Below are 23,474 nucleotides of genomic sequence, written 5' to 3'. Positions count from 1 at the left end.
AAGTCTAAAGTAAAGATGGGGCTGCACTCCCTCTGAAGGCTCTGGGAGAAAAGTCCTGCCTCCTCAGTTCCTGGCGGCTCCAGGCATTCCTTGGCCTGTGTCTGCATCACTCCAGTCTCCAGCTCCATCTTCACGTGGCTCTCCCCTCTCTGAGGATACTTGCCATTGGATTAGGGCCCACCCAGATGATACAAGATGATGTCATTTTGAGACCTTAATTTTTTCCCAAATAAGATCACATTCACAGTTTCTGGATGGGCATATCTTTGGGGGCCACCGTTCAACACATCACACATGGGTATACAAAATACTTCCCTTTTCTCTTAACTTTACTATAAGAAAACTAGGCATCAAAACCAGTGATAAATAGCAATTGGTATTCAGTCTCAGATCAAGAGAAGAATAAGGTGGACTGTGACACTTTCTGTCTCCATGTGCAGTTACTACTCAGCATCAGCTGGAATACAGGTCTGTGTCAACTCTTTCAGTTGACAAGAAATCTAGATTTATGTGTGAAGTTTCCTGATTCTTGAGTATTGGTAACTAACTCAAACAGTTTTTATGTATAATTTTTTTCTTTTCTTCTTTTAAAAATGGGTCAAACATCTGAACCAACTTGGATGCTCCATCTCAGGTTCTGGCTATAAAACCCTGTGAAAGGATGTTCACCGTGAATGGGGAGATTACACCAAGTCCATAACTGGAAGCTAGTTTCTAGGACCCATGGCTCATTTTTCTTTGGTTGCTGCAGGTATATTTTATTTGATGGTGATCTGGATGCTCTATGGGTGGAAAACATGAATTCGGTGATGGATGACAACAAGCTGTTGACGTTGGCCAATGGTGAGCGTATTAGGCTTCAAGCACACTGTGCTCTGCTCTTTGAGGCAAGTAGTAATGAAAAATAATTTTGAGTTAAAATTTAAAATGTTTATTAAAGTAGTAATAAATACAGATGGCTAAAGAAAGCCCAAACAATGCAGAAGAGCTTATGATGAATACAACTTTTTTCTCTACATGCTCCCTGTGTCTCTCATTATTGTACCTGTACCATAACTACTTTTCATCCTTGAGTTGTTTCTTCTGATTGTTATCCTGTTACCTGTAACACACTTAGCATGCTGTTTCTTCCTTTGTCAAGTTTACACATTATTTCTATTATCTATTGACTGCTGTGAAAATGAAGGTTCATCTTTTATACATCAGCCCACCTCCCCTCCTCAGAATACTATATTGCTAAATTAGTTAAACCAGTAAGCAATATTTACATTATTATGAATATGGAAATATTTAGAGCCAACTAGTATAATGTGATTATGTTTACTTGTTTTCAGAGTTGTTGTTGTTTTTTTTTGCCTGGAGTTTATAATTGTCTTCCTTTTTCTCTCACAGTATTTTCCTTTATCTTATCTTCATTTGTTTTTCCAAACTTAGTATCATATCCCATGAGCCTGTTTCACAGCTGTGGCCCTGAGACTTGCTTTTGCTTTTGCTTTAACTTAATGGTAATGCCACTCCTAACTTGGCCTGTCCATTTTGTTGATACATGAGTATTTGTGCATATTATTATCTTAATGGCTCACTGGGCTATGTCTTTTTTCATAGAGAGAATAATAGGTGTTAATATTGCTGGTTTAGATGCATACTTACTAAGCTTTATACTACCTAATCTCAGCTATGTTAAAAAGAATAAAGAAAAAAGACTGAAAGGAAAACACTCCAAAACAACGTTTGTTTCTTGGTGGTGGGATTTTGGATAACATATTTTCTTCTTTATACTTTTCTAATTTTGTCTGATATTCTGCAGCATATTAATTTTCACATTAATTTTAGTAAAAGAAAACATACATAAGAGTTCATACATCAGAGATGTATAATCTTCCCATGGTAAGCCTATGTGTTCAATTAGAAGCCTCATGAAAGCTGTGTTAATCTGGGTGTGATTTGGGTTTTATGCGGCTGTAAAAACTTTGCACAGGCAAAGGCTTTTAAACATGCCATCCAGTTGTTTATAGCTGTAGATGTGACTGCTTTTCTTTATTTCTCCAGGTTGGAGATTTACAGTATGCCTCCCCTGCAACTGTGTCTCGATGTGGAATGGTATATGTGGACCCTAAAAACTTGAAATATCAACCATACTGGAAAAAGTGGGTTAATCAAATACAAAACAAGGTGAATTATTTCTAAAATGAACTTCAGGTGATTAGTATTGGTGGCTAGTATTGGAGAAACATAACCCAGAGGGATGTTTGTATTTGAAGGCTATGACCTTGATCTTGACCTACACATGATCTTGATTACTTAATGTTTTCAACAAATTGAATTGAAAACGTGGAAGACATACTTATTAGATTTCCAGATAATTTATGTCTGGTAGGATAGGTAATGATTTAGTGGTCTAGACCAGGGGCTGACAAATTTTTTTCTGTAAAGAGATAGAGAGTAAATACTTGAGGCTTTTTGAGCCATCTGGTTTCTTTTGCAGCTACTCCACTTTGCCATTGTGGCATGAAAGCAGCCACAGTACATGACTGGGTATAACTATGTCCCAGTAAAACTTTATTTACAAAAATAAAGGCCTGATTCAGCTTATGGGTTGTAGTTGGCAACCTCCAGTCCAGCCACCCAACTACTCAGAGAGTTGTCTCTGGGAGGTGCATCCCCCCAACTTTTGCTTAATTAGGTAAATGGCATGTGAATGACTTAGCTTGTCACATAATTGAGATCCAATGGCTTCAGTTGATCTCAAACCATGTGATGTGTCATGTGGCAGCTCAGAAATATGTATTGTCCTAGTGAAAGGCTCCATTGAAAGGTACAGAGATAGATGTGACAGTCATGTGAAGGTTGTGGTTTGCCCATACTCAGGACACCATGACCACATTCTCAAAGGGACACAGATAGCTTAGGTATAGCACTAGAAGGATCACTAGGCTGGTGGTGAATTGGAAACCAGGACATAATTACCCTGGAGAAGAGAAGACCAAAGGAAACTTGATAGGACCGTTGGATGCACTGCCATATGAGCGGCAGAGCTATGATCTCTGGTGGCCACCAATGCCTTTTTGAGGGGAGGGCGGGGCTTTCCACTGCTTTGCACTCTTTGCTGATTGACTGTGGCCATGTCACTTGAACTATAAGATAATCAGCCCCTTTTCTGTCAGATGGGACCCATTATCCCACCTCCCTCCCACATGGTGGGGTAGACTTTATGGCAGTGTAATGCAATGCTTCATGATGAAATGACAGTGAAATAAAGGATGAGATAAAGGACAAATCTCTCTACAAGTATAGGGCACTATCACCCAGGTTTACTCACCTGCCAAATTTATCATTCATCAAAACACTTTTTTCATCCCTCTTTTGCAAGAAAAGCCTTCCACTAATTTCCATTTAAATAAAGGAATCCTTGAAAATGTGTCAGAAATCTGCTGTTTTATAGGTGGAGCAAGGTGATTTGGAGATTCTCTTTGAGAAATATGTGCCCCGTCTCATTGATATGATAGTAGAAGGAATAGTGGATGGAAGACAAGGTGAGAAGCTGAAGACAATAGTTCCTCAGACAGACCTAAATATGGTAAGATATGATTACTATTAGTAAAAAGAAATTCTTCCTCAAAGAAGAACCCATAGTGGGCTTTCAAAGGAAGCCAAGATACCAGATGGGTAAACTGTAACATTGCAGGTTACTGATGAGGAAGACACAATACTTCCTTTTGTGACCCTGAGCCAGACAAGATGCCAGGCTCCCTCTGCCTGAACCAATATGGCAAGTCCTATGTTCCCATCACCCTGGGATCTGGGATCCCAGGACTTCTGACCAGAATTGACCCTGCGGGTGGGGGAGTGGAATCTATGAGCTGATCAGATATTTTCTTATGAACCAGGTAACCCAGTTAACCAAGATGCTGGATGCATTTCTAGAAGGAGAAATAGAGGACCCTGACCTCCTGGAGTGCTACTTCTTGGAGGCTCTGTATTGCTCCCTGGGTGCTTCCCTGCTTGAGGATGGAAGGATTAAATTTGACGAATGCATTAAACGCCTTGCTTCTTTGCCTACTGCTGATACAGAAGGGATTTGGGCCAATCCTGGGGAATTGCCGGGTAGGAACTGAGTGTAACCTGGCTTTCTGTTCAGAATGCTGTTGGTTAGGTTTGTAGAGAAAGTGACCTTGCTTTTCCGTGTGTATGCCTGTGTGGATTTTCCAGCTTATTTGCTTCTGTAGAGAAACGTGCAGTGGCCAGAGTTCCTGGTGTACCCTGGGAGTTCAAATGTGTGAGTGCCCAGCCCCTTCCAATGGCTTTTGATGAACGTAAACTTTCTCAGCTGAGTTCAGGAACTTGCTTCCTTCACTCCACTGAAGCTCTTTAAACTTTTCATATTTTGCATGACTTTGAGCTTCTTCTCCTTTGGACTTTTCTACCTCTTTTTTTAAACCACCTCTGTAAATTTGCACAGCTTAACTCCTGAGTATTTACACACTAGACAGTGAAGTGTGGAACTCTAGATCATTCATAGAAATCATATGAAGGTTTTAAGTTTTTGCATGAGAAATGTACATCCTCAAAGAACAGTATATGATGAAAACACACATTCTTCAAGAACTGTATATATAACACTTGGACCCTTGTCTGTCCATTCCTTAATGATATTTGAATATGGAGTGTCAGGTAGGCATCTTTCTAAGTTGTATTCCCTGATCATTACCTGGGAACTTTTTAAAGTTCAATGTAAAATGATCCTAGGTCCTTCTAACAGAAAGTCATTGAGAAAATAGAAGATGTTTTAAAAGTCTCTGCTTTTTTTGGAGGCATTTTGCTTGTGCTCACACCAGATTCCTATGTGGGATGGCTTCCCATCTGAGCACACCATGCTGGCTTTGTGTTGCTGTCATCTGCAGCCTCTTACTCAGAGACGATGCTGGCCCTGGTCCCATCTTGTCTTTCTCCCCTAGTGTGCTCTCATCTTGAGGACCTGAGTGGTGTGGACACCGCATTCCCAGGTGCCTTCTGCTTGCAACCCCAGCAATCGTGTCCACTGACACCTCGCCCTAGCCCTTAATGCCCAACACTGTTCCGTGTCTGCACCTGCTGCCTGCGTCTGGCCAACCTCTGTGACTCCTGCCATACCTCATGGGGACTGCCACCCCCATCTTCTTCTCCCTTCCTATACTCTAGCCACTGTGCTCCCTCCCTTCCTCTTCACACCCTTGGCTCTTGGCCTGTCACCTCACCCTCTCTTGCCTCAGTCTCCCTGTCTCTACTCCTCCCTCCTTCAAATCCATCTTTCTACCACAACCATATTGATCTCCTGCAAATGCTAATCTGACCACATCGTGTATGGAGGAGCTAATGTCCTCAACTCCCCAGCACCTGTAGGGTGGTGGGCAAGCTCTTTCAGGCACAACCCGCTTAACACCTCTCCATTCCTCCACCCTCCATGCTCTCTTCTTCCTCTGATAGAGCCCGCCGCTGCCCCCACTTATCCTGGCTCAGGATTACCCATCTTTCAGGTCTCAGTTTGGATGGCATTTCCTTAGAGAAGCCTTCCTTGCTGTGGTGGCTGCAAATTTGGTGTTGGTGGGGCCCACAGGTGGCAGTCTGGGGGACAGGTACATGAGGAACCTTTGGGTTTGCATGGTACCCTGTGATTGATGGTCACAGCACAGAGGGTGTGGGTGGAGGGTGATGACGATTAGGGGAAAGGCTGGAGCTACCAAAGCTTCCCGCAGCCCCTGGTGCTTCTGAGATGCTCTCTGCCCTGGCCTGATTAGAAGCCTCATGGCATGCCTGTGCACTGTCCCTTCCCCATCGCAGAATGTAACTCTCTGTGTTGAAATTGCTGGGTCCTTGTCTCCATCTGTCTCCACCCAACCCACCCCAATTCTAAGAGCAGGGACCAGAGCTGTCTGTCTCACCTGTGTGTCCCTGGGGAAGGGACTCAGGCATCTGTCCAGTGAATGAGTGGTATTCATGCAGAGGGCTCAGTTAAGTAGCATTAGTTCATTTCAAGCATGTGCCAGAACTGATTCTGGATTTCCTCATCTGTGATCAAAGTGAAATAGAGTTTTTTCGTTATTTTCATTTTCATTCTTTACTGCAGGTCACCTCCCAACCTTGTATGACTTTCATTTTGATCCTACATGGAAGAAATGGATACCATGGAATAAATTAGTTCCAGAATATGTTCATGACCGTGAAAGGAAATTTATTGACATCCTGGGTAAGTGAGAATGCTTATATGGACAGTGACTGCAATGGGGTGTGTGGGGGGGACTTGATAATATGGGTGAATGTTGTAATCACAATGTTGCTCATGTGAAACCTTCCTAAGATCATATATCAATGATATCTTAATAAAAAAATAAAAATAGCAGGAATAGCCAAAAACAATAGCAAACATGGGGATGGGGACTTTGATTAACCTTCTCAGTGTTTATGGATAAACAGGGGCAGGAATTGTCTCGTGCATGTCTGTAGCACACACAATGCATGGCGTATATATAGTAGATGTTCAGTGAATACCTGTGGAATGAAAACACACACACACACACAAGTACATGGTTCTTGATGTATGAGGAAGTGAAAAAGACCCCATGGCCTGTGAGGTGCCCTGAATCGCATGCGGAGAGCTGGTTGGGAGAAACTGAGGAGGGTGAACCAAGGGTCTTACCATGAGGCTGGCCCTTTTGAGTCCTTTTATGAGCTCTGGCCCTGAGCATTTTCAGACGTCTGGGACTCTGGGCTCTTTCCCCAGGCAGGCTGGTCCTGACAGGTTGGGGTGTGTGTGATAGGGATAGGGTTAGGTTTTCTGTGGTGCCCTGCTCTGCCTCCCCTCACATTCCCACAGGCTCCCTTCAGCCCATAGGCTGGCTGCGCGTGGGAGGAAAGAAAAGAGGAACGAACAAGGCAGCATTGTGTAAAAGGTGCTTCCTTGAAGAACTGTGTACTGCCGATGTTTATATATTGAGCCATATTCTAAATGCATTCCTCTGGCTATTTAAATGACATAGAAGCTGAATAACTGCACAAAACAGATGTCCAGCTCTGGTTCCTATGGAGTGAGGCATAACCATTTTCTCAGCAACCAATCAGGATTAAAAACTGCCAGTGTAGGAGTGAGCCAGACCTGAATTTTTGGCTTTATTCTCTCTTCAGAGGAAGTTGTTGATCAGGGAACCAAATCCTACAGATATGTGTGTGACGTAAGCAACAGAGAAGCTGAGCTTTAAATATCCTGAGTATTAATTGGAATTGGGCATTAGAGACAGTTTGGGTGTTCTAAACCTGGGCTGTGGCGATAATTGCACAGCTGTAGAAATGTACCAGACTTATCAAACTACATCCTTAAAATGGGTGAATTTTATGGAATATAAGTTATACCTCCATAAGGCTATTTGAAATAGCAGTTGGGATAATGAGGTTCTCCTGGAAGAGTTCGCCCATGCATGGATTTTCAAGATCATGTCTTGGTTTTTGCTGATGCTTTTTATGGGGTGTATGAGATTCTGTGAGACTCCAAGTTGCAATGCTCACCCTTTGGCGTTTCTGTGATAGTCCTGTTCTTAACATATTCTTTAGTACATACAGTGGATACAACCCAGACCACCTGGATGCTGGAACAGATGGTCAAAATTAAGCAGCCTGTTATATTGGTTGGTGAATCTGGCACCTCTAAGACTGCCACTACCCAGAACTTCCTAAAAACTCTGAATGAAGAGACCAATGTAAGTCATTGTTTATATTCATTATCTATCGCTGTGTAACAAATCACCCTGAAACATAGCAGCTCAGTACAACAAACAGGTATTACCTCATAGTTTCTGCAAGTCAGGAGTCTGGGAGGGTCTTAGCTGGGTGGTTCTGGCTCTGGCTCTCCCCTGGGCTTACTGTCAAGCATTGGCCCATCTAAAGGCCTGGCTGTGGCTGGAGGGCAGGCCTCAGTTCCCCACCCTGCAGACCTCTCTGAGGGCTTGATATGGCAGCTGGCTTCCCCCAGAGTGAATGTCCAAGACAGACAGCAAAGCAGATGCTACAATGCCTTTGATGACCTGGGAAACCACATAGCTTCACTTCTGCCATGTTCTGTGGGTTGCACAGAAACCACCATGGCCCACCCTGACATGGTGTGGGAGGGGCTACCCAGGGAGTGAATAGTCAGAGGTAGAGATGAGTGGGGGTCATCTTGGAGGCTGGCGATCACATCATTCATCACCATTTGGTGGTTTCAAAAACCTTTGAAGTTTTCCTTCTTCTTTCTCTGGCCATGTGTATAGTGTGTGAGGGTCTGATATGTGTTGGGTACTGAGCTAGCTGGGTGCCACAGGGCAGACATGAACAAGGATAATAAGGTCTGCTTTTGAGAGATTTGCAGTCAGTGGGGGAGACAAAGTCAAAAATACGATACCTGAAATATAATAACAGATGTGCCAGGACACGTGGAGACCTTAGGAAAGGGGAGCCAGTTCTATACCCCAAGTCACCCTACATGGCCCACCTGCTCATCATTCTGACTCTCCTGGCTTCTGACAATTTTTATTTACTGTTTATAACTGAGAAAAGACTCTTTCCTCCAAGGAGCCATCTGTGAATTTCAGGATGCCCACCTGTCATACTTGCCCCAAATATATTCACTGACTCAGTTGTTTTTTTCAAAAGTGCTTAACATTTAAGTTTCCAATTCCTGTTTGGGCTTCTGGAACCTCAGAGGGGAAAAATTTTTCCACTATTTTCCTCTCTGACTCTCTTACATAGGACATCACGTGGCCCACTGGGGTGGAGTGGTTAACTGGGCTTTGAGATGGGCATTGGCTAAGGGATGTGGTCAGGGCTGGGCCAGGCTGCCCACGAATGGTCAAGCTCACTCACACACCAAGGCAGGCAAACACGGTTTCTTTAGCTTCAGGTGTTTCATTGCAGAGGGCACATAAGGGACATGTATAGCCAGAGGGACTGACCAGGCTGTAGGGTCAGACAAAGTGAGACCACGTTCAGAAGCCCCTGTTCCGACACCCCTACACCGGGACTTGGCAGCTGTTGCTTATTGGCCCAACAAAGCACATCTGAACACATTTACCAAGATGAGATGCACAGCTTCCATAGGTCCAGCTCAGGTGTACCTGCGCCTGGGGGCACCTGAGGAGGGTATTTGCCAAGTGCGGTGTCTGGATCAGCAGCATGACCTGAAAGCTTAAGTTCAGACCTACAGAATCAGAAATGCTGAGGATGGGGCCCATTAAGCTGTATGGCACAAGCCCCCAAACATCCTGATGCAAATTAAGTATGAGAACCACTGAGCAATGAACTCTCACCAATTGTTCTAAGAAGCATAGTGAGAGGCTCTGAGTATGTGAGGGTGTGCTCCCTGCCTAGGGATCTGGGGGCCTTCCTCACCTTTCTTGAAGCAGTTCATTCCAAAGACTGAACCAATGGTTGTTATGCTCCTTGAAGCAGCAGGCATGGTAACAACTGATGTTTGAATTGTTGTTGTCACATTGAAAACACTTTTGTGTCTCACCTTTGTGTCTCATCTCATTTGAACAATCATCCTATGAAGTCGTCCAAGCAAATGTTATTAAAATCATCACACAGGTGAGAAAAATGACACTGTGGGAAGCTTAAATGACTTTTTGGAGGTCACCTGGCTAGAACTGTGTAGAACCAAGACCCCCCAAGTCCACATTGTCCCTGAGGCCCACATGCAGCAACTCATTATTGCCTCATACAACCTGCCAAAAGGAAAGAGGAATTCTTGCTTTAGTACTTAAAAAAGAATGAAGTACAGACTCACATTGGGTTATCAAAATTAGTTCAGATACCAATGACTTTGCAAAATGGATGGTAGCTTAAGGCCAGCCATTTACGGCTGATACTGTGAAGAAGAGACCATCTTTTTGAATTATCTCTGTTTCAGATTGTGTTAGTAGTCAATTTCTCCTCCCGCACCACGTCCATGGATATCCAAAGAAATTTGGAAGCAAATGTGGAAAAACGAACCAAAGACACTTACGGCCCACCCATGGGAAAACGCCTACTAGTGTTCATGGATGACATGAACATGCCAAAGGTAGTGTGTAGGTTTAAGGTGCAGGGAGGGGCGGGCAGTCAGGGCCGTGTGCTTGTTTGTTTGCTGTGTGTGTAGCAGTCAGAGTGGGAAAACGCATGTCTTTATCCTGCAGGAAGTCTGCAGGGCTCAGGTTACAGGGAGCCAACTCAGCAGCAGTGTTACTGGAATGTTCTTATACAGAGGATTTTTCCCATACTGACTGTGTTCCTTAGCTTCTTAAAAGTAGTAAAGCAGGCAGCTGCAAAACTATATTCAGCTTGTGTTTGAGTAGGTGGTTTCCAAATGAGCTATACTTTAAGTAATATTGTTCTCAGCTCCATATACATGGGAAGCCTGAGGGCAGACACCTGCCAAGAATTCCTCTGGATTTACCAAGGAAGAGGAATTCTAGCATGCATGATGAGTGTATTTCTGAGGCCAGAGTCTGAGAGATGCAAAGTTTTCTTAGCACTGGGATTTTAATTTATATTATTTCTGCAGAACCATTTTTTCCCTGAAAGTCAATCTTCCAGATGGACTGTGTACAGAACCAGGATCCATGCATCCATCCATGTACCTGTTTATCCATTCACACATCCATTTACCCATCCACTCATCCAATTAAAATGTATTTACTGAACACCTCCTGTGGGTCTGGTGCTGTGCAGTGTGAGCAAAACATATGTAGTCCCTGTCCTCATGGAGCTTACAGGTGAGGGAGAAAGATTAGAAAAATAGTAATTACAAATGAATATGTAATTGCAAATTTTGAGAAACTCTATGAAACTAAAACCAGAGTACTCTGAGAGAGGAGGAGAGACAAGGCTTTGTTTAGATGGTCAGCAAAAGCATCTCTGAGTTCTGCTCTGTGATACCACTGTTCTCTCTTTTCTTAAAACAAAATCGAGGTGGATGAATATGGCACACAGCAGCCAATAGCCCTGCTGAAACTGCTGTTGGAAAAAGGCTACTTATACGACCGTGGGAAGGAGCTGAACTGTAAAAGCATTCGAGACCTTGGCTTTATTGCTGCAATGGGAAAAGCTGGAGGAGGCCGCAATGAAGTCGATCCGAGATTTATTTCGTTATTTAATGTCTTCAATGTACTATTTCCTTCAGAAGAGTCTTTGCATTTAATTTATTCCTCCATCCTGAAAGGCCATACCCTGGTAATGATTTTAATTAGCAGTCTAACTGGAGGGCCTTGTGTTGGGGAGAAACATATGCAGGGCTGCCTTATGCTTTAGGTGCAGCAGCCACAAGACCTGCAGCCCACAGCAGCACTTGTAGGAGTCTACAAGAACAGTTAAATTTCTTTTCAAACCAGAAGAAAAAAATGAATATAATCCAGCCTGGATAATAGTCATCTTTATACCAATGCAGTCAAAAAATATAAAGTAATATATTTTTATGGAGGAAGAGGTCCAGAAGACAAAGTTGTCTTGGGTCCACAGAAGTCATGTGCTACATTGAGGTACAGCCCTGATTTAACCAGGGACTTGGGTTCTGGAGTTAGGCCTCATTCTGCTCCTTGGACAAGTCCCTTGAGCTCTCCCAGGCCCTGTTCTCATCTGGAACAGGAAGATAATGATGATATTCACCCCATTGGGTTTTGGGGAGAATGAAAGGAGAAAAATGCATGTCAAGTATGTGGCACAGTGTCTAGCACATAGCAGCTACTCGTTAGATACTAACAATTGAACCCATTCACTTAAAAAATGACCTTCTTATCCTGGCATTTCCCTCCTAAAGTGAGGTTTTCACACTCAGAATCTTCAGGGGTTAGGCAGGAAAGGTAAGGGTGTGGAATGGCCAGGTGTGGTCAATAAGAACTATGAGCACCTGTTATGTTCATGCCCTACCTTAAGTCATTCACTTTCAAACCTTGAGGTATGTGCTTACCAACTCAAACTCAAACTATGGGCTGGTTTGGGGCTTTGGTTTTACATCATGATGACTTGTCAGTGTGAGAATCTAGGGAAACAAAAGCAGATGAGTTTCTCTGGCCCTTTAATATTTTTATCTCCTTTAAAAAATTATAAATGTAACATAACATTAGTTATTGTAACCATTTTAAAGTATGAAATTAATTGGCATTTGGTGCACTTCCGATGTTGTAACAACCATCGCCACTATTTAATTCTAGAGTATTTTCACCACCCAAAAAGCAGTTACACCACCCCATCCTTTAGTCCCTTGCAACCACTAATCTGCATTCTGACTCTGGATTTACCGATTCTATTTCATATAGATGAAATCATGCAAATATGTGGTCTTCTGGGTGGCTTCTTTCACTCAGCATCATGTTTTCAAGGTTCATCCATGTGGTAGTGTTTCACTGCTTCATTCCTTTATATGAAGCAATATATTTCTAATACTCCATTGTACAGACAGAAGGCAATTTGCTTACCCTTTCATTCACTGATAGACATCTGGGGGGGTCTTTTCATTTTTTAGGTGTTCCATGACAGCGTTGCGGCTGTGAGCGACAAGTTGACGTTCTGCACATTAGCACTTTACAAAAATATTGTGCAGGACCTACCTCCCACCCCTTCCAAGTTCCATTACATCTTTAACCTTCGAGATCTCTCACGGGTTTTTAACGGTCTTGTCCTCACGAACCCGGAGCGGTGAGTTCATTTCATCTCACTCAGATGTTCCCCATAAGTACAATGGTTTTTCTTATTCTTTTAAGACAGAGGACTTATCAGTGAATTTGATGAACCAATGTATCAGTTACCCAATGTCTTTTTGTTTATGTTAAATGAGGAAAAGAGTTAAATGCTTGGTGAAGGCCTGATGCCTTGTAAGCTCTTGAATTGAAGACAGATGGAACCAAGAGAGGCAGATGTGTGGACACATGGACAGGCGTACTTAACCCCTATGTGGCTTTGCTGACTTTGGTTCTCAGTTCTTAAGTTGGAATTTGCTCTATGAGCCTTTCATCATACAACTAACTTATTTCTGGTTGCCAATTGGTTATATTGTGTGTGTATTTGGGAGAAGCATGCACAGGGGACAGAAAGGATTTAAGTCTGGGTAGAAAAATTTTCTTGTTGAATTAGATTTATTTGTGTATTTACATTAATGTATACTTTATGTAATTTTCAAGCAGAGTCCAATTTTGTGGATTCACATCACGAATGCACAAAATATTGAAAGATGAATTATTAGTTAAGGACTTTCCACGTATGCAAACATACTCTCACGTACCCTTTAAGTGTTTGGATTGGCCGTTCAGGAACTCCAGGTATTTAGCGCTGAGTGAGGGCTCTTTGCCAGAAACCAGAGAAAGTTCCAGAACTGGGGCCAGTGGAGCTTGTTCTTAGAAAAAGGAGCTGCAAGGATCCCTGATGCTGATTATAAGTTCATTTAATTCCAGGAGGTAGGAGCAGTGTCAGGCACTCATTTTATGTCATTTATAGATAATGTTCCTTTTCTTCCCTAGAGTAGGATAAGTTATAGATGACGATTTTATGATCTTTGCCTTAATTTGTTCACTTTCACTACATTTCATTAATGTGAGACCAAAGGGGAAAAAAGAGCACAGAAATGTCATTCTTTTCTGCACCTTGTGTATCCATCTGAAAATGGTAGCCTTTAGCCTGGCTCATCTCCAGATGACTTCATGGGTGATTTTGCTCCTTCTGTCTTGTAGGTTCCAGACAGTGACCCAGATGGTGAGAGTCTGGAGGAACGAGTGTCTGAGAGTCTTCCATGACCGACTGATCAATGGAACAGACAAGCAGCTGGTCAGTACTTCAAAATGTACCAGCAAATATGAAACTCTAGCCATAAATTTCTTTTCTGGGTAAATAAGCAACATGAAAATACCCCACCCCAGTGCATTTTTTAATATAGGACATAATTGAAGAAAAATAAACACTAACAGCAAAAGTCCACAGGGAAAGGAGGGTGAATTTTTAAGTACCTTGTAGCAATTGGGGGCAGGAATCAAATGCAAATTACTTCAGATAATCTTAGCATGTGCTTTTTCTGAAAAGTTTTAGCCCATATATGTTGTTGAGTGTGGATCTTCATGGTCTTATGTCACATAAGGTACAAGATCACATGGGAGCCTTGGTTGCAGAGCATTTTAACGACAACATGGAGCTGGTGATGAGGGACCCCATCCTATTTGGAGACTTCCGGACGGCTCTGCAGGAAGAGGAAACACGCATTTATGAAGACATCCAGGATTATGAGGCAGCCAAGGCTTTGTTCCAGGTGTGGACACAGCCCACTTTCTCCCAGAAGCATTCTTGGGGCTGAACAGTGCATCCAGAGGCAGAGATGTCAAGAATATCCATGCTGACTCCAGTTCAGAATATGGACCTGTGTCCATTCCAGTGGTTCCCATGTCTAGTGGTGGATGAGAGTGGCCTGAGGAATTTGTTAAACACAGAGACCCCTGTGCCCACCCCTTTGAGATTCCCTTTGTCAAACTCAGAGAGAGTCCCAGGGTTCTGATGCACAGCCAGTTTTGGGAACCACTTATCTGACTCCCTAATATTCATTTTCATCTTAATTCATGAGCTGAGCCTTGTAATCAGTTTTGGCTCACTGCTGGCCAATCACAAACCAGCAAACTGAAATCTCTGAGGGGAACACTAGCTTAGTCTCATAAACCCAGATGACTTAATGATCCCAACCACTATAGATTATTGAGAAACATCTTGTCTTAATCCCGGTTGGACAAAAAGGAGTCTGTCATTTAAAATCCAGTGATCCTGTTATATTTTTTTAAATTCAGGAAATTCTTGAGGAGTATAATGAAAGCAACACCAAAATGAACTTGGTTCTCTTTGATGACGCCCTGGAGCATCTGACCCATGTGCATCGCATCATTCGAATGGACCGTGGTCACGCCCTGCTGGTTGGGGTCGGGGGCTCAGGGAAGCAGTCTCTTGCCAGGCTGGCTGCCTTCACGGCTGGCTATGAGGTGAGTCCACCTCTCCTCCAAGAAATAGGCTTGTCAAGCCAATTCTGCAGTAAGTAGTTCATGCATATACGGGAATAATCTCTAACAGATCATAACATGTTTTCATGGAGTATAGAATTTTTTTGATTGTATTAAATTTAAATCTCCTAAGCATCTAACTTTTGTATTATTTTTGGAATGGAGACTATGTCAAATCAACTTGAAGAGTCAAAGATGAGCAAATTCTGTGCTTTGTGACATGTATGCACATGGAGGAGGAGGGCTCAGCCCAAGCCTCTGTGGACCCAGAGTTCAAGTCAGCAATTTGCTGTCTGCTGTTTCTGCACAGACAGACAGCATACACAATCATTTTGGGTCATTCTCAGAATCTTTATAAAAACAACAACACAGCTTTATTGAGATATAATACAAAGTTCATACTACTCACCTCTTTTCAGTGTACAATTTACTGTATTCATGTTTGGTGTATTAGCAGATATGTGCAACCACAGTCTATTTTAGGACATTTTTCATCACCCCAAAAAAAGATCTCATGTCCACTAGCTATTACTCCCCTGTTTTTTTTTTATCCCCAATGCAATCCTAAGAAATCACTAATCTATATCCTGTCTCTATAGACTTCCCTGTTCTGGGCTTTCATGTGGACAGAATCACAGTGTGTGTGGTCATTTGTGATGGCATCTTTCACTCAGCAACATGTTTTTTTTTTTTTTTTTAAATAATTATTTTTTATTGAAGGGTAGTTGACACACAGTATTACATTACATGAGTTTCAAGTGTACAACACAGTGGTAGAACATTTATATACATAATTCTAGGTTCCAGCTATCACCCTACCAGGCTGTTACAATATCTTGACTATATTCCTTATGCTATACATTACATCCCGGTTACTAATTTATTTTACCATTGGAAGTCTGTCCTTTTTTTTTTTTTTTTTTTTTTGTGAGGGCATCTCTCATATTTATTGATCAAATGGTTGTTAACGACAATAAAATTCTGTATAGGGGAGTCAATGCTCAATGCACAATCATTAATCCACCCCAAGCCTAATTTTTGTCAGTCTCCAATCTTCTGAGGCATAACAAACAAGTTTTTACATGTAGAACAAATTCTTACATAATGAATAAGTTACATAGTGAACAGTACAAGGGCAGTCATCACAGAAACTTTCGGTTTTGCTCATGCATTATGAACTCTAAACAGTCAGTTCAAATATGAATACTCATTTGGTTTTTATACTTGATTTATATGTGGATACCACATTTCTCTCTTTATTATTATTATTTTTAATAAAATGCTGAAGTGGTAGGTAGATACAAGATAAAGGTAGAAAACATAGTTTAGTGTTGTAAGAGAGCACATGTAGATGATCAGGTGTGTGCCTGTAGACTATGTGTTAATCCAAGCTAGACCAGGGCAATAAAACATCCACGTATGCAGAAGATTTCTCTCAGAACAGGGGGGTGAGGTTCTAAGCCTCACCTCTGTTGATCCCCAATTTCTCAACTGATGGCCCCCCTGCGACTGTGCCTGTCTTAGGTTGTTCCTCCCTTGAGGAATCTTACCCATCTCTGGCTAACCAGTCATCTTCCGGGGCCATACAGGGAAATGTAAAGTTGGTAAGTGAGAGAGAAGCCTTATTGTTTGAAAAAGTTAGCTTTTTACTTCTTTGCATATTTATGCCCTGTGGCTTCTATGCCCAGCATTTGTCTTGAGGTATCTTTACCACTTGGAAGAATTATGATACTCGGTAAATTTGATATGAGGCACGAATTCTATTTAAGGGTTGTAATTAGGAAGGAAGAAGAAAAGCTATAGAAGTAGCAGGGGGAAGAAAACATGGGAAGATTGATTATTTCTTTGATATATCTTCTTGTAGAGTAACTTCAGCATGTATAGGTTTTAAGCTACTACTTAAATTGCACACACACATTAACATAATAGGAGTATAGTTACATAACCAAAGCATATCTGTAATTACCAGCCATCTCCAGTGAAACCAAGAAAACCAGTTAGGCACCTTAGGCATTTGTGAAAACTTATCTATGATATGGTGGATATTGTCCAACTGAACTTGAACAGTCTGAGAGAAATCAGACAAATTAAAACAACCCATTCCTGGGGACTGTTCACATGCCATATGTTCTTTTAACAGTAAATAGTTTGTAGTTGTAAGACTTTGGAGTGCTACAATTTGCACTTCTCCTAATTCTTGGTTGAGTTCCAACAGTATAGATCCAGTCAAATTTGTTGTTTTACTGTATGCACAGGCCAGCTTAGATATCTCCTTCCTCATTCCCATGGCAAGTCCAGGAACTGGTGGGATGAGTGCATCTACTGCTGTAGCAGTGCGTGGATCTTTGTTGGGGTTTTTTGATGATCATCTTCTGGCATGAGTCTTCCAGAGAGTGCAGATGTTGGAAGTTCTTTTTCATATCGTATCTTAGTTCATTTTCGGGGTAGCCCAATTAGGCTTTGATCCTCTGTATAAACACAAACAGACCCTTTGCCTACACTTTTATATGCCCTTTATACCCTTGTGTAGAACTCGTTGGAGGTTACCACACAGGAACTGCCCTTTTTTTTTTTTTTTTTTTTTTTTTTTGCTATCACTAATCTACACTTATATGATGAATATTATGTTTACTAGGCTCTCCCCTATACCAGGTCTCCCCTATAAACCCCTTTACAGTCACTGTCCATCAGCATAGCAAAATGTTGTAGAATCACTACTTGCCTTCTCTGTGTTGTACAGCCCTCCCTTTTCTCCTACCCCCCCATGCATGTTAACCTTAATACCCCCCTACTTCTCCCCCCCTTATCCCTCCCTACCCACCCATCCTCCCCAGTCCCTTTCCCTTTGGTACCTGTTAGTCCATTCTTGAGTTCTGTGATTCTGCTGCTGTTTTGTTCCTTCAGTTTTTCCTTTGTTCTTATATTCCACAGATAAGTGAAATCATTTGGTATTTCTCTTTCTCCGCTTGGCTTGTTTCACTGAGCATAATACCCTCCAGCTCCATCCATGTTGCTGCAAATGATTGGATTTGCCCTTTTCTTATGGCTGAGTAGTATTCCATTGTGTATATGTACCACATCTTCTTTATCCATTCATCTATTGATGGACATTTAGGTTGCTTCCAATTCTTGGCTATTGTAAATAGTGCTGCAATAAACATAGGGGTGCATCTGTCTTTCTCAAACTTGATTGCTGCGTTCTTAGGGTAAATTCCTAGGAGTGGAATTCCTGGGTCAAATGGTAAGTCTGTTTTGAGCATTTTGAGGAACCTCCATACTGCTTTCCACAATGGTTGAACTAACTTACATTCCCACCAGCAGTGTAGGAGGTTTCCCTTTCTCCACAGCCTCGCCAACATTTGTTGTTGTTTGTCTTTTGGATGGCAGCCATCCTTACTGGTGTGAGGTGATACCTCATTGTAGTTTTAATTTGCATTTCTCTGATAATTAGTGATGTGGAGCATCTTTTCATGTGTCTGTTGGCCATCTGTATTTCTTTTTTGGAGAACTGTCTGTTCAGTTCCTCTGCCCATTTTTTAATTGGGTTATTTGTTTTTTGTTTGTTGAGGCGTGAGAGCTCCTTATATATTCTGGACGTCAAGCCTTTATCGGATGTGTCATTTTCAAATATATTCTCCCATACTGTAGGGATCCTTCTTGTTCTATTGATGGTGTCTTTTGCTGTACAGAAGCTTTTCAGCTTAATATAGTCCCACTTACTCATTTTTGCTGTTGTTTTCCTTGCCCGGGGAGATATGTTCAAGAAGAGGTCACTCATGTTTATGTCTAAGAGGTTTTTGCCTATGTTTTCTTCCAAGAGTTTAATGGTTTCATGGCTTACATTCAGGTCTTTGATCCATTTTGAGTTTACTTTTGTATATGGGGTTAGACAATGGTCCAGTTTCATTCTCCTACATGTAGCTGTCCAGTTTTGCCAGCACCACCTGTTGAAGAGACTGTAATTTCGCCATTGTATGTCCATGGCTCCTTTATCAAATATTAATTGACCATATATGTCTGGGTTAATGTCTGGATTCTCTAGTCTGTTCCACTGGTCTGTGGCTCTGCTCTTGTGCCAGTACCAAATTGTCTTGATTACTATGGCTTTATAGTAGAGCTTGAAGTTGGGGAGTGAGATCCCCCCTACTTTATTCTTCTTTCTCAGGATTGCTTTGGCTATTCGGGGTCTTTGGTGTTTCCATATGAATTTTTGAATTATTTGTTCCAGTTCATTGAAGAATGTTGCTGGTAGTTTCATAGGGATTGCATCAAATCTGTATATTGCTTTGGGCAGGATGGCCATTTTGACGATATTGATTCTTCCTAGCCACGAGCATGGGGTGAGTTTCCATCTGTTAGTGTCCCCTTTAATTTCTCTTAAGAGTGACTTGTAGTTTTCAGAGTATAAGTCTTTCACTTATTTGGTTAGGTTTATTCCTAGGTATTTTATTTTTTTTGATGCAATTGTGAATGGAGTTGTTTTCCTGATTTCTCTTTCTGTTGGTTCATTGTTAGTATATAGGAAAGCCACAGATTTCTGTGTGTTGATTTTGTATCCTGCAACTTTGCTGTATTCCGATATCAGTTCTAGTAGTTTTGGGGTGGAGTCTTTAGGGTTTTTTATGTACAGTATCATGTCATCTGCAAATAGTGACAGTTTAACTTCTTCTTTACCAATCTGGATTCCTTGTATTTCTTTATTTTGTCTGATTGCCGTGGCTAGGACCTCCAGTACTATGTTAAATAACAGTGGAGAGAGTGGGCATCCCTGTCTAGTTCCCGATCTCAGAGGAAATGCTTTCAGCTTCTCGCTGTTAAATATAATGTTGGCTGTGGGTTTATCATAGATGGCCTTTATTATGTTGAGGTACTTGCCCTCTATTCCCATTTTGCTGAGAGTTTTTAACATGAATGGATGTTGAACTTTGTCAAATGCTTTTTCAGCATCTATTGAGATGATCATGTGGTTTTTGTCTTTCTTTTTGTTGATGTGGTGGATGATGTTGATGGACTTTCGAATGTTGTACCATCCTTGCATCCCTGGAATGCATCCCACTTGGTCATGGTGTATGATCCTTTTGATGTATTTTTGAATTCGGTTTGCTAATATTTTGTTGAGTATTTTTGCATCTACGTTCATCAGGGATATTGGTCTGTAGTTTTCTTTTTTGGTGGGGTCTTTGCCTGGTTTTGGTATTAGGGTGATGTTAGCTTCATAGAATGAGTTTGGGAGTATCCCCTCCTCCTCTATTTTTTGGAAAACTTTAAAGAGAATGGGTATTATGTCTTCCCTGTATGTCTGATAAAATTCCGAGGTAAATCCATCTGGCCCGGGGGTTTTGTTCTTTGGTAGTTTTTTGATTACCTCTTCAATTTCGTTGCTGGTAATTGGTCTGTTTAGATTTTCTGTTTCTTCCTGGGTCAATCTTGGAAGGTTATATTTTTCTAGGAAGTTGTCCATTTCTCCTAGGTTTCCCAGCTTGTTAGCATATAGGTTTTCATAGTATTCTCCAATAATTCTTTGCATTTCCGTGGGGTCCGTCGTGATTTTTCCTTTCTCGTTTCTGATACTGTTGATTTGTGTTGACTCTCTTTTCTTCTTAATAAGTCTGGCTAGAGGCTTATCTATTTTGTTTATTTTCTCGAAGAACCAGCTCTTGGTTTCATTGATTTTTGCTATTGTTTTATTCTTCTCAATTTTATTTATTTCTTCTCTGATCTTTATTATGTCCCTCCTTCTGCTGACCTTAGGCCTCATCTGTTCTTCTTTTTCCAATTTCGATAATTGTGACATTAGACCATTCATTTGGGATTGTTCTTCCTTTTTTAAATATGCTTGGATTGCTATATACTTTCCTCTTAAGACTGCTTTTGCTGTGTCCCACAGAAGTTGGGGCTTAGTGTTGTTGTTGTCATTTGTTTCCATATATTGCTGGATCTCCATTTTGATTTGGTCATTGATCCATTGATTATTTAGGAGCGTGTTGTTAAGCCTCCATGTGTTTGTGAGCCTCTTTGCTTTCTTTGTACAGTTTATTTCTAGTTTTATGCCTTTGTGGTCTGAAAAGTTGGTTGGTAGGATTTCAATCTTTTGGAATTTTCTGAGGCTCTTTTTGTGGCCTAGTATGTGGTCTATTCTGGAGAATGTTCCATGTGCACTTGAGAAGAATGTATATCCCGCTGCTTTTGGATGTAGAGTTCTATAGATGTCTATTAGGTCCATCTGCTCTACTGTGTTGTTCAGTGCTTCCGTGTCCTTACTTATTTTCTGCCCAGTGGATCTATCCTTTGGGGTGAGTGGTGTGTTGAAGTCTCCTAGAATGAATGCATTGCAGTCTATATCCCCCTTTAGTTCTGTTAGTATTTGTTTCACATATGCTGGTGCTCCTGTGTTGGGTGCATATATATTTAGAATGGTTATATCCTCTTGTTTGACTGAGCCCTTTATCATTATGTAGTGTCCTTCTTTATCTCTTGTTACTTTCTTTGTTTTGAAGTCTATTTTGTCTGATATTAGTACTGCAACCCCTGCTTTCTTCTCACTGTTGTTTGCTTGAAATATGTTTTTCCATCCCTTGACTTTTAGTCTGTACATGTCTTTGGGTTTGAGGTGAGTTTCTTGTAAGCAGCATATAGATGGGTCTTGCTTTTTTATCCATTCTGTTACTCTGTGTCTTTTGATTGGTGCATTCAACCCATTAACATTTAGGGTGACTATTGAAAGATATGTACTTATTGCCATTGCAGGCTTTAAATTCGTGGTTACCAAAGGTTCAAGGTTAGCCTCTTTAGTATCTTACTGCCTAACTTAGCTCGCTTATTGAGCTGTTATATACACTGTCTGGAGATTCTTTTCTTCTCTCCCTTCTTGTTCCTCCTCCTCGATTCTTCATATGTTGGGTGTTTTGTGCTGTGCTCCTTCTAGGAGTGCTCCCATCTAGAGCAGTCCCTGTAAGATGTTCTGTAGAGGTGGCTTGTGGAAAGCAAATTCCCTCAGCTTTTGTTTGTCTGGGAATTGTTTAATCCCACCATCATATTTGAATGATAGTCGTGCTGGATACAGTATCCTTGGTTCAAGGCCCTTCTGTTTCATTGTATTAAATATATCATGCCATTCTCTTCTGGCCTGTAGGGTTTCTGTTGAGAAATCTGACGTTAGCCTGATGGGTTTTCCTTTATAGGTGACCTTTTTCTCTCTAGCTGCCTTTAACACTCTTTCCTTGTCCTTGATCTTTGCCATTTTAATTATTATGTGTCTTGGTGTTGCCCTTCTTGGATCCTTTCTGTTGGGGGTTCTGTGTATTTCCGTGGTCTGTTTGATTACTTCCTCCCCCAGTGTGGGGAAGTTTTCAGCAATTATTTCTTCTAAGATACTTTCCATCTCTTTTCCTCTCTCTTCTTCTTCTGGAACCCCTATAATACGGATATTGTTCCTTTTGGATTGGTCACACAGTTCTCTTAATATTGTTTCATTCCTGGAGATCCTTTTGTCTCTCTCTATGTCAGCTTCCATGCGTTCCTGTTCTCTGATTTCAATTCCATCAATGGCCTCTTGCATTCTATCCATTCTGCTTATAAACCCTTCCAGAGTTTGTTTCATTTCTGCGATCTCCTTTCTGGCATCTGTGATCTCTTTCCGGACTTCATCCCATTTTTCTTGCGTATTTCTCTGCATCTCTGTCAGCATGTTTATGATTCTTATTTTGAATTCTTTGTCAGGAAGACTGGTTAGGTCTGTCTCCTTCTCTGGTGTTGTCTCTGTGATCTTTGTCTGCCTGTAGCTTTGCCTTTTCATGGTGATAGGAATAGTCTGCAGAACTGGGACGAGTGACGGCTGGAAGGACTTCCTTTCTTGTTGGTTTGTGGCCCTCCTCTCCTGGGAGAACAGCGGCCTCTAGTGGCTTGTGCTGCGCAGCTGCGCGCAGACAGGGTTTCTGCTTCCTGCCCGGCTGCTATGGAGTTAATCTCCGCTGTTGCTGTGGGCGTGGCCTGGCTCGGGCAGCTACTCCAAAATGGTGGAGTCGCGTTGGAGCAGGAGCTGCTGGGAGGCTATTTATCTCCGTAAGGGACCTCCCTGCTACCTGCAGCCCAGGGGTTAGGGTGCCCAGAGATCCCGGGTTCCCTACCTCTGGATTAAGTGACCTGCCCTGCCCCTTTAAGACTTCCAAAAAGCACCCGCCAAAACAAAACAACGACCACAAAAAAAAACAAGAAAAAAATTTTTTTTAATTTAAAAAAAAAAATTTTTTTAATTAAAAAAAAAAAAGTGGTCGTTCGTTTTTCTTTATTCTGTGGTGCCAGCCTCAGGCCTCTGCTCACCGGTCTTTCTGCCCTGTTTCCCTAGTATTGGGGTCCCTGTCCCTTTAAGACTTCCAAAAAGCGCTCGCCAAAACAAAGCAGCAAAAAGTTCAAAAAAAAAAAAAAAATGGTCGCGCGCTTTTCTTATGTCCTCTGTCGCCCAGCCTCCAG

The 23,474-nt window shown here is 41.7% G+C and overlaps 1 protein-coding gene across 1 annotated transcript in view; it reads left to right on the top strand.

The window, feature by feature from the left end:
• The window catches only part of DNAH10 (dynein axonemal heavy chain 10), a 129,667-nt gene that overhangs the window by 71,247 nt on the left and 34,946 nt on the right, over positions 1-23,474 (top strand). Inside the window, exons 40-51 of the mRNA XM_036921759.2 lie at positions 752-887; positions 2,050-2,172; positions 3,443-3,577; positions 3,888-4,104; positions 6,104-6,223; positions 7,582-7,727; positions 9,914-10,066; positions 10,954-11,214; positions 12,503-12,675; positions 13,704-13,797; positions 14,105-14,272; positions 14,799-14,987. Of these exons, the coding sequence (XP_036777654.2) occupies positions 752-887; positions 2,050-2,172; positions 3,443-3,577; positions 3,888-4,104; positions 6,104-6,223; positions 7,582-7,727; positions 9,914-10,066; positions 10,954-11,214; positions 12,503-12,675; positions 13,704-13,797; positions 14,105-14,272; positions 14,799-14,987 (1,915 nt within the window). The remainder of the gene's footprint in view (positions 1-751; positions 888-2,049; positions 2,173-3,442; positions 3,578-3,887; positions 4,105-6,103; positions 6,224-7,581; positions 7,728-9,913; positions 10,067-10,953; positions 11,215-12,502; positions 12,676-13,703; positions 13,798-14,104; positions 14,273-14,798; positions 14,988-23,474) is intronic.

Source organism: Manis pentadactyla, chromosome 14 (assembly GCF_030020395.1).
Source record: "Manis pentadactyla isolate mManPen7 chromosome 14, mManPen7.hap1, whole genome shotgun sequence".
NCBI classification, from domain to species: domain Eukaryota; kingdom Metazoa; phylum Chordata; class Mammalia; order Pholidota; family Manidae; genus Manis; species Manis pentadactyla.
Note: the sequence above shows the minus strand (reverse complement) of the source record. Positions and strands in the feature narration are given on the sequence as shown.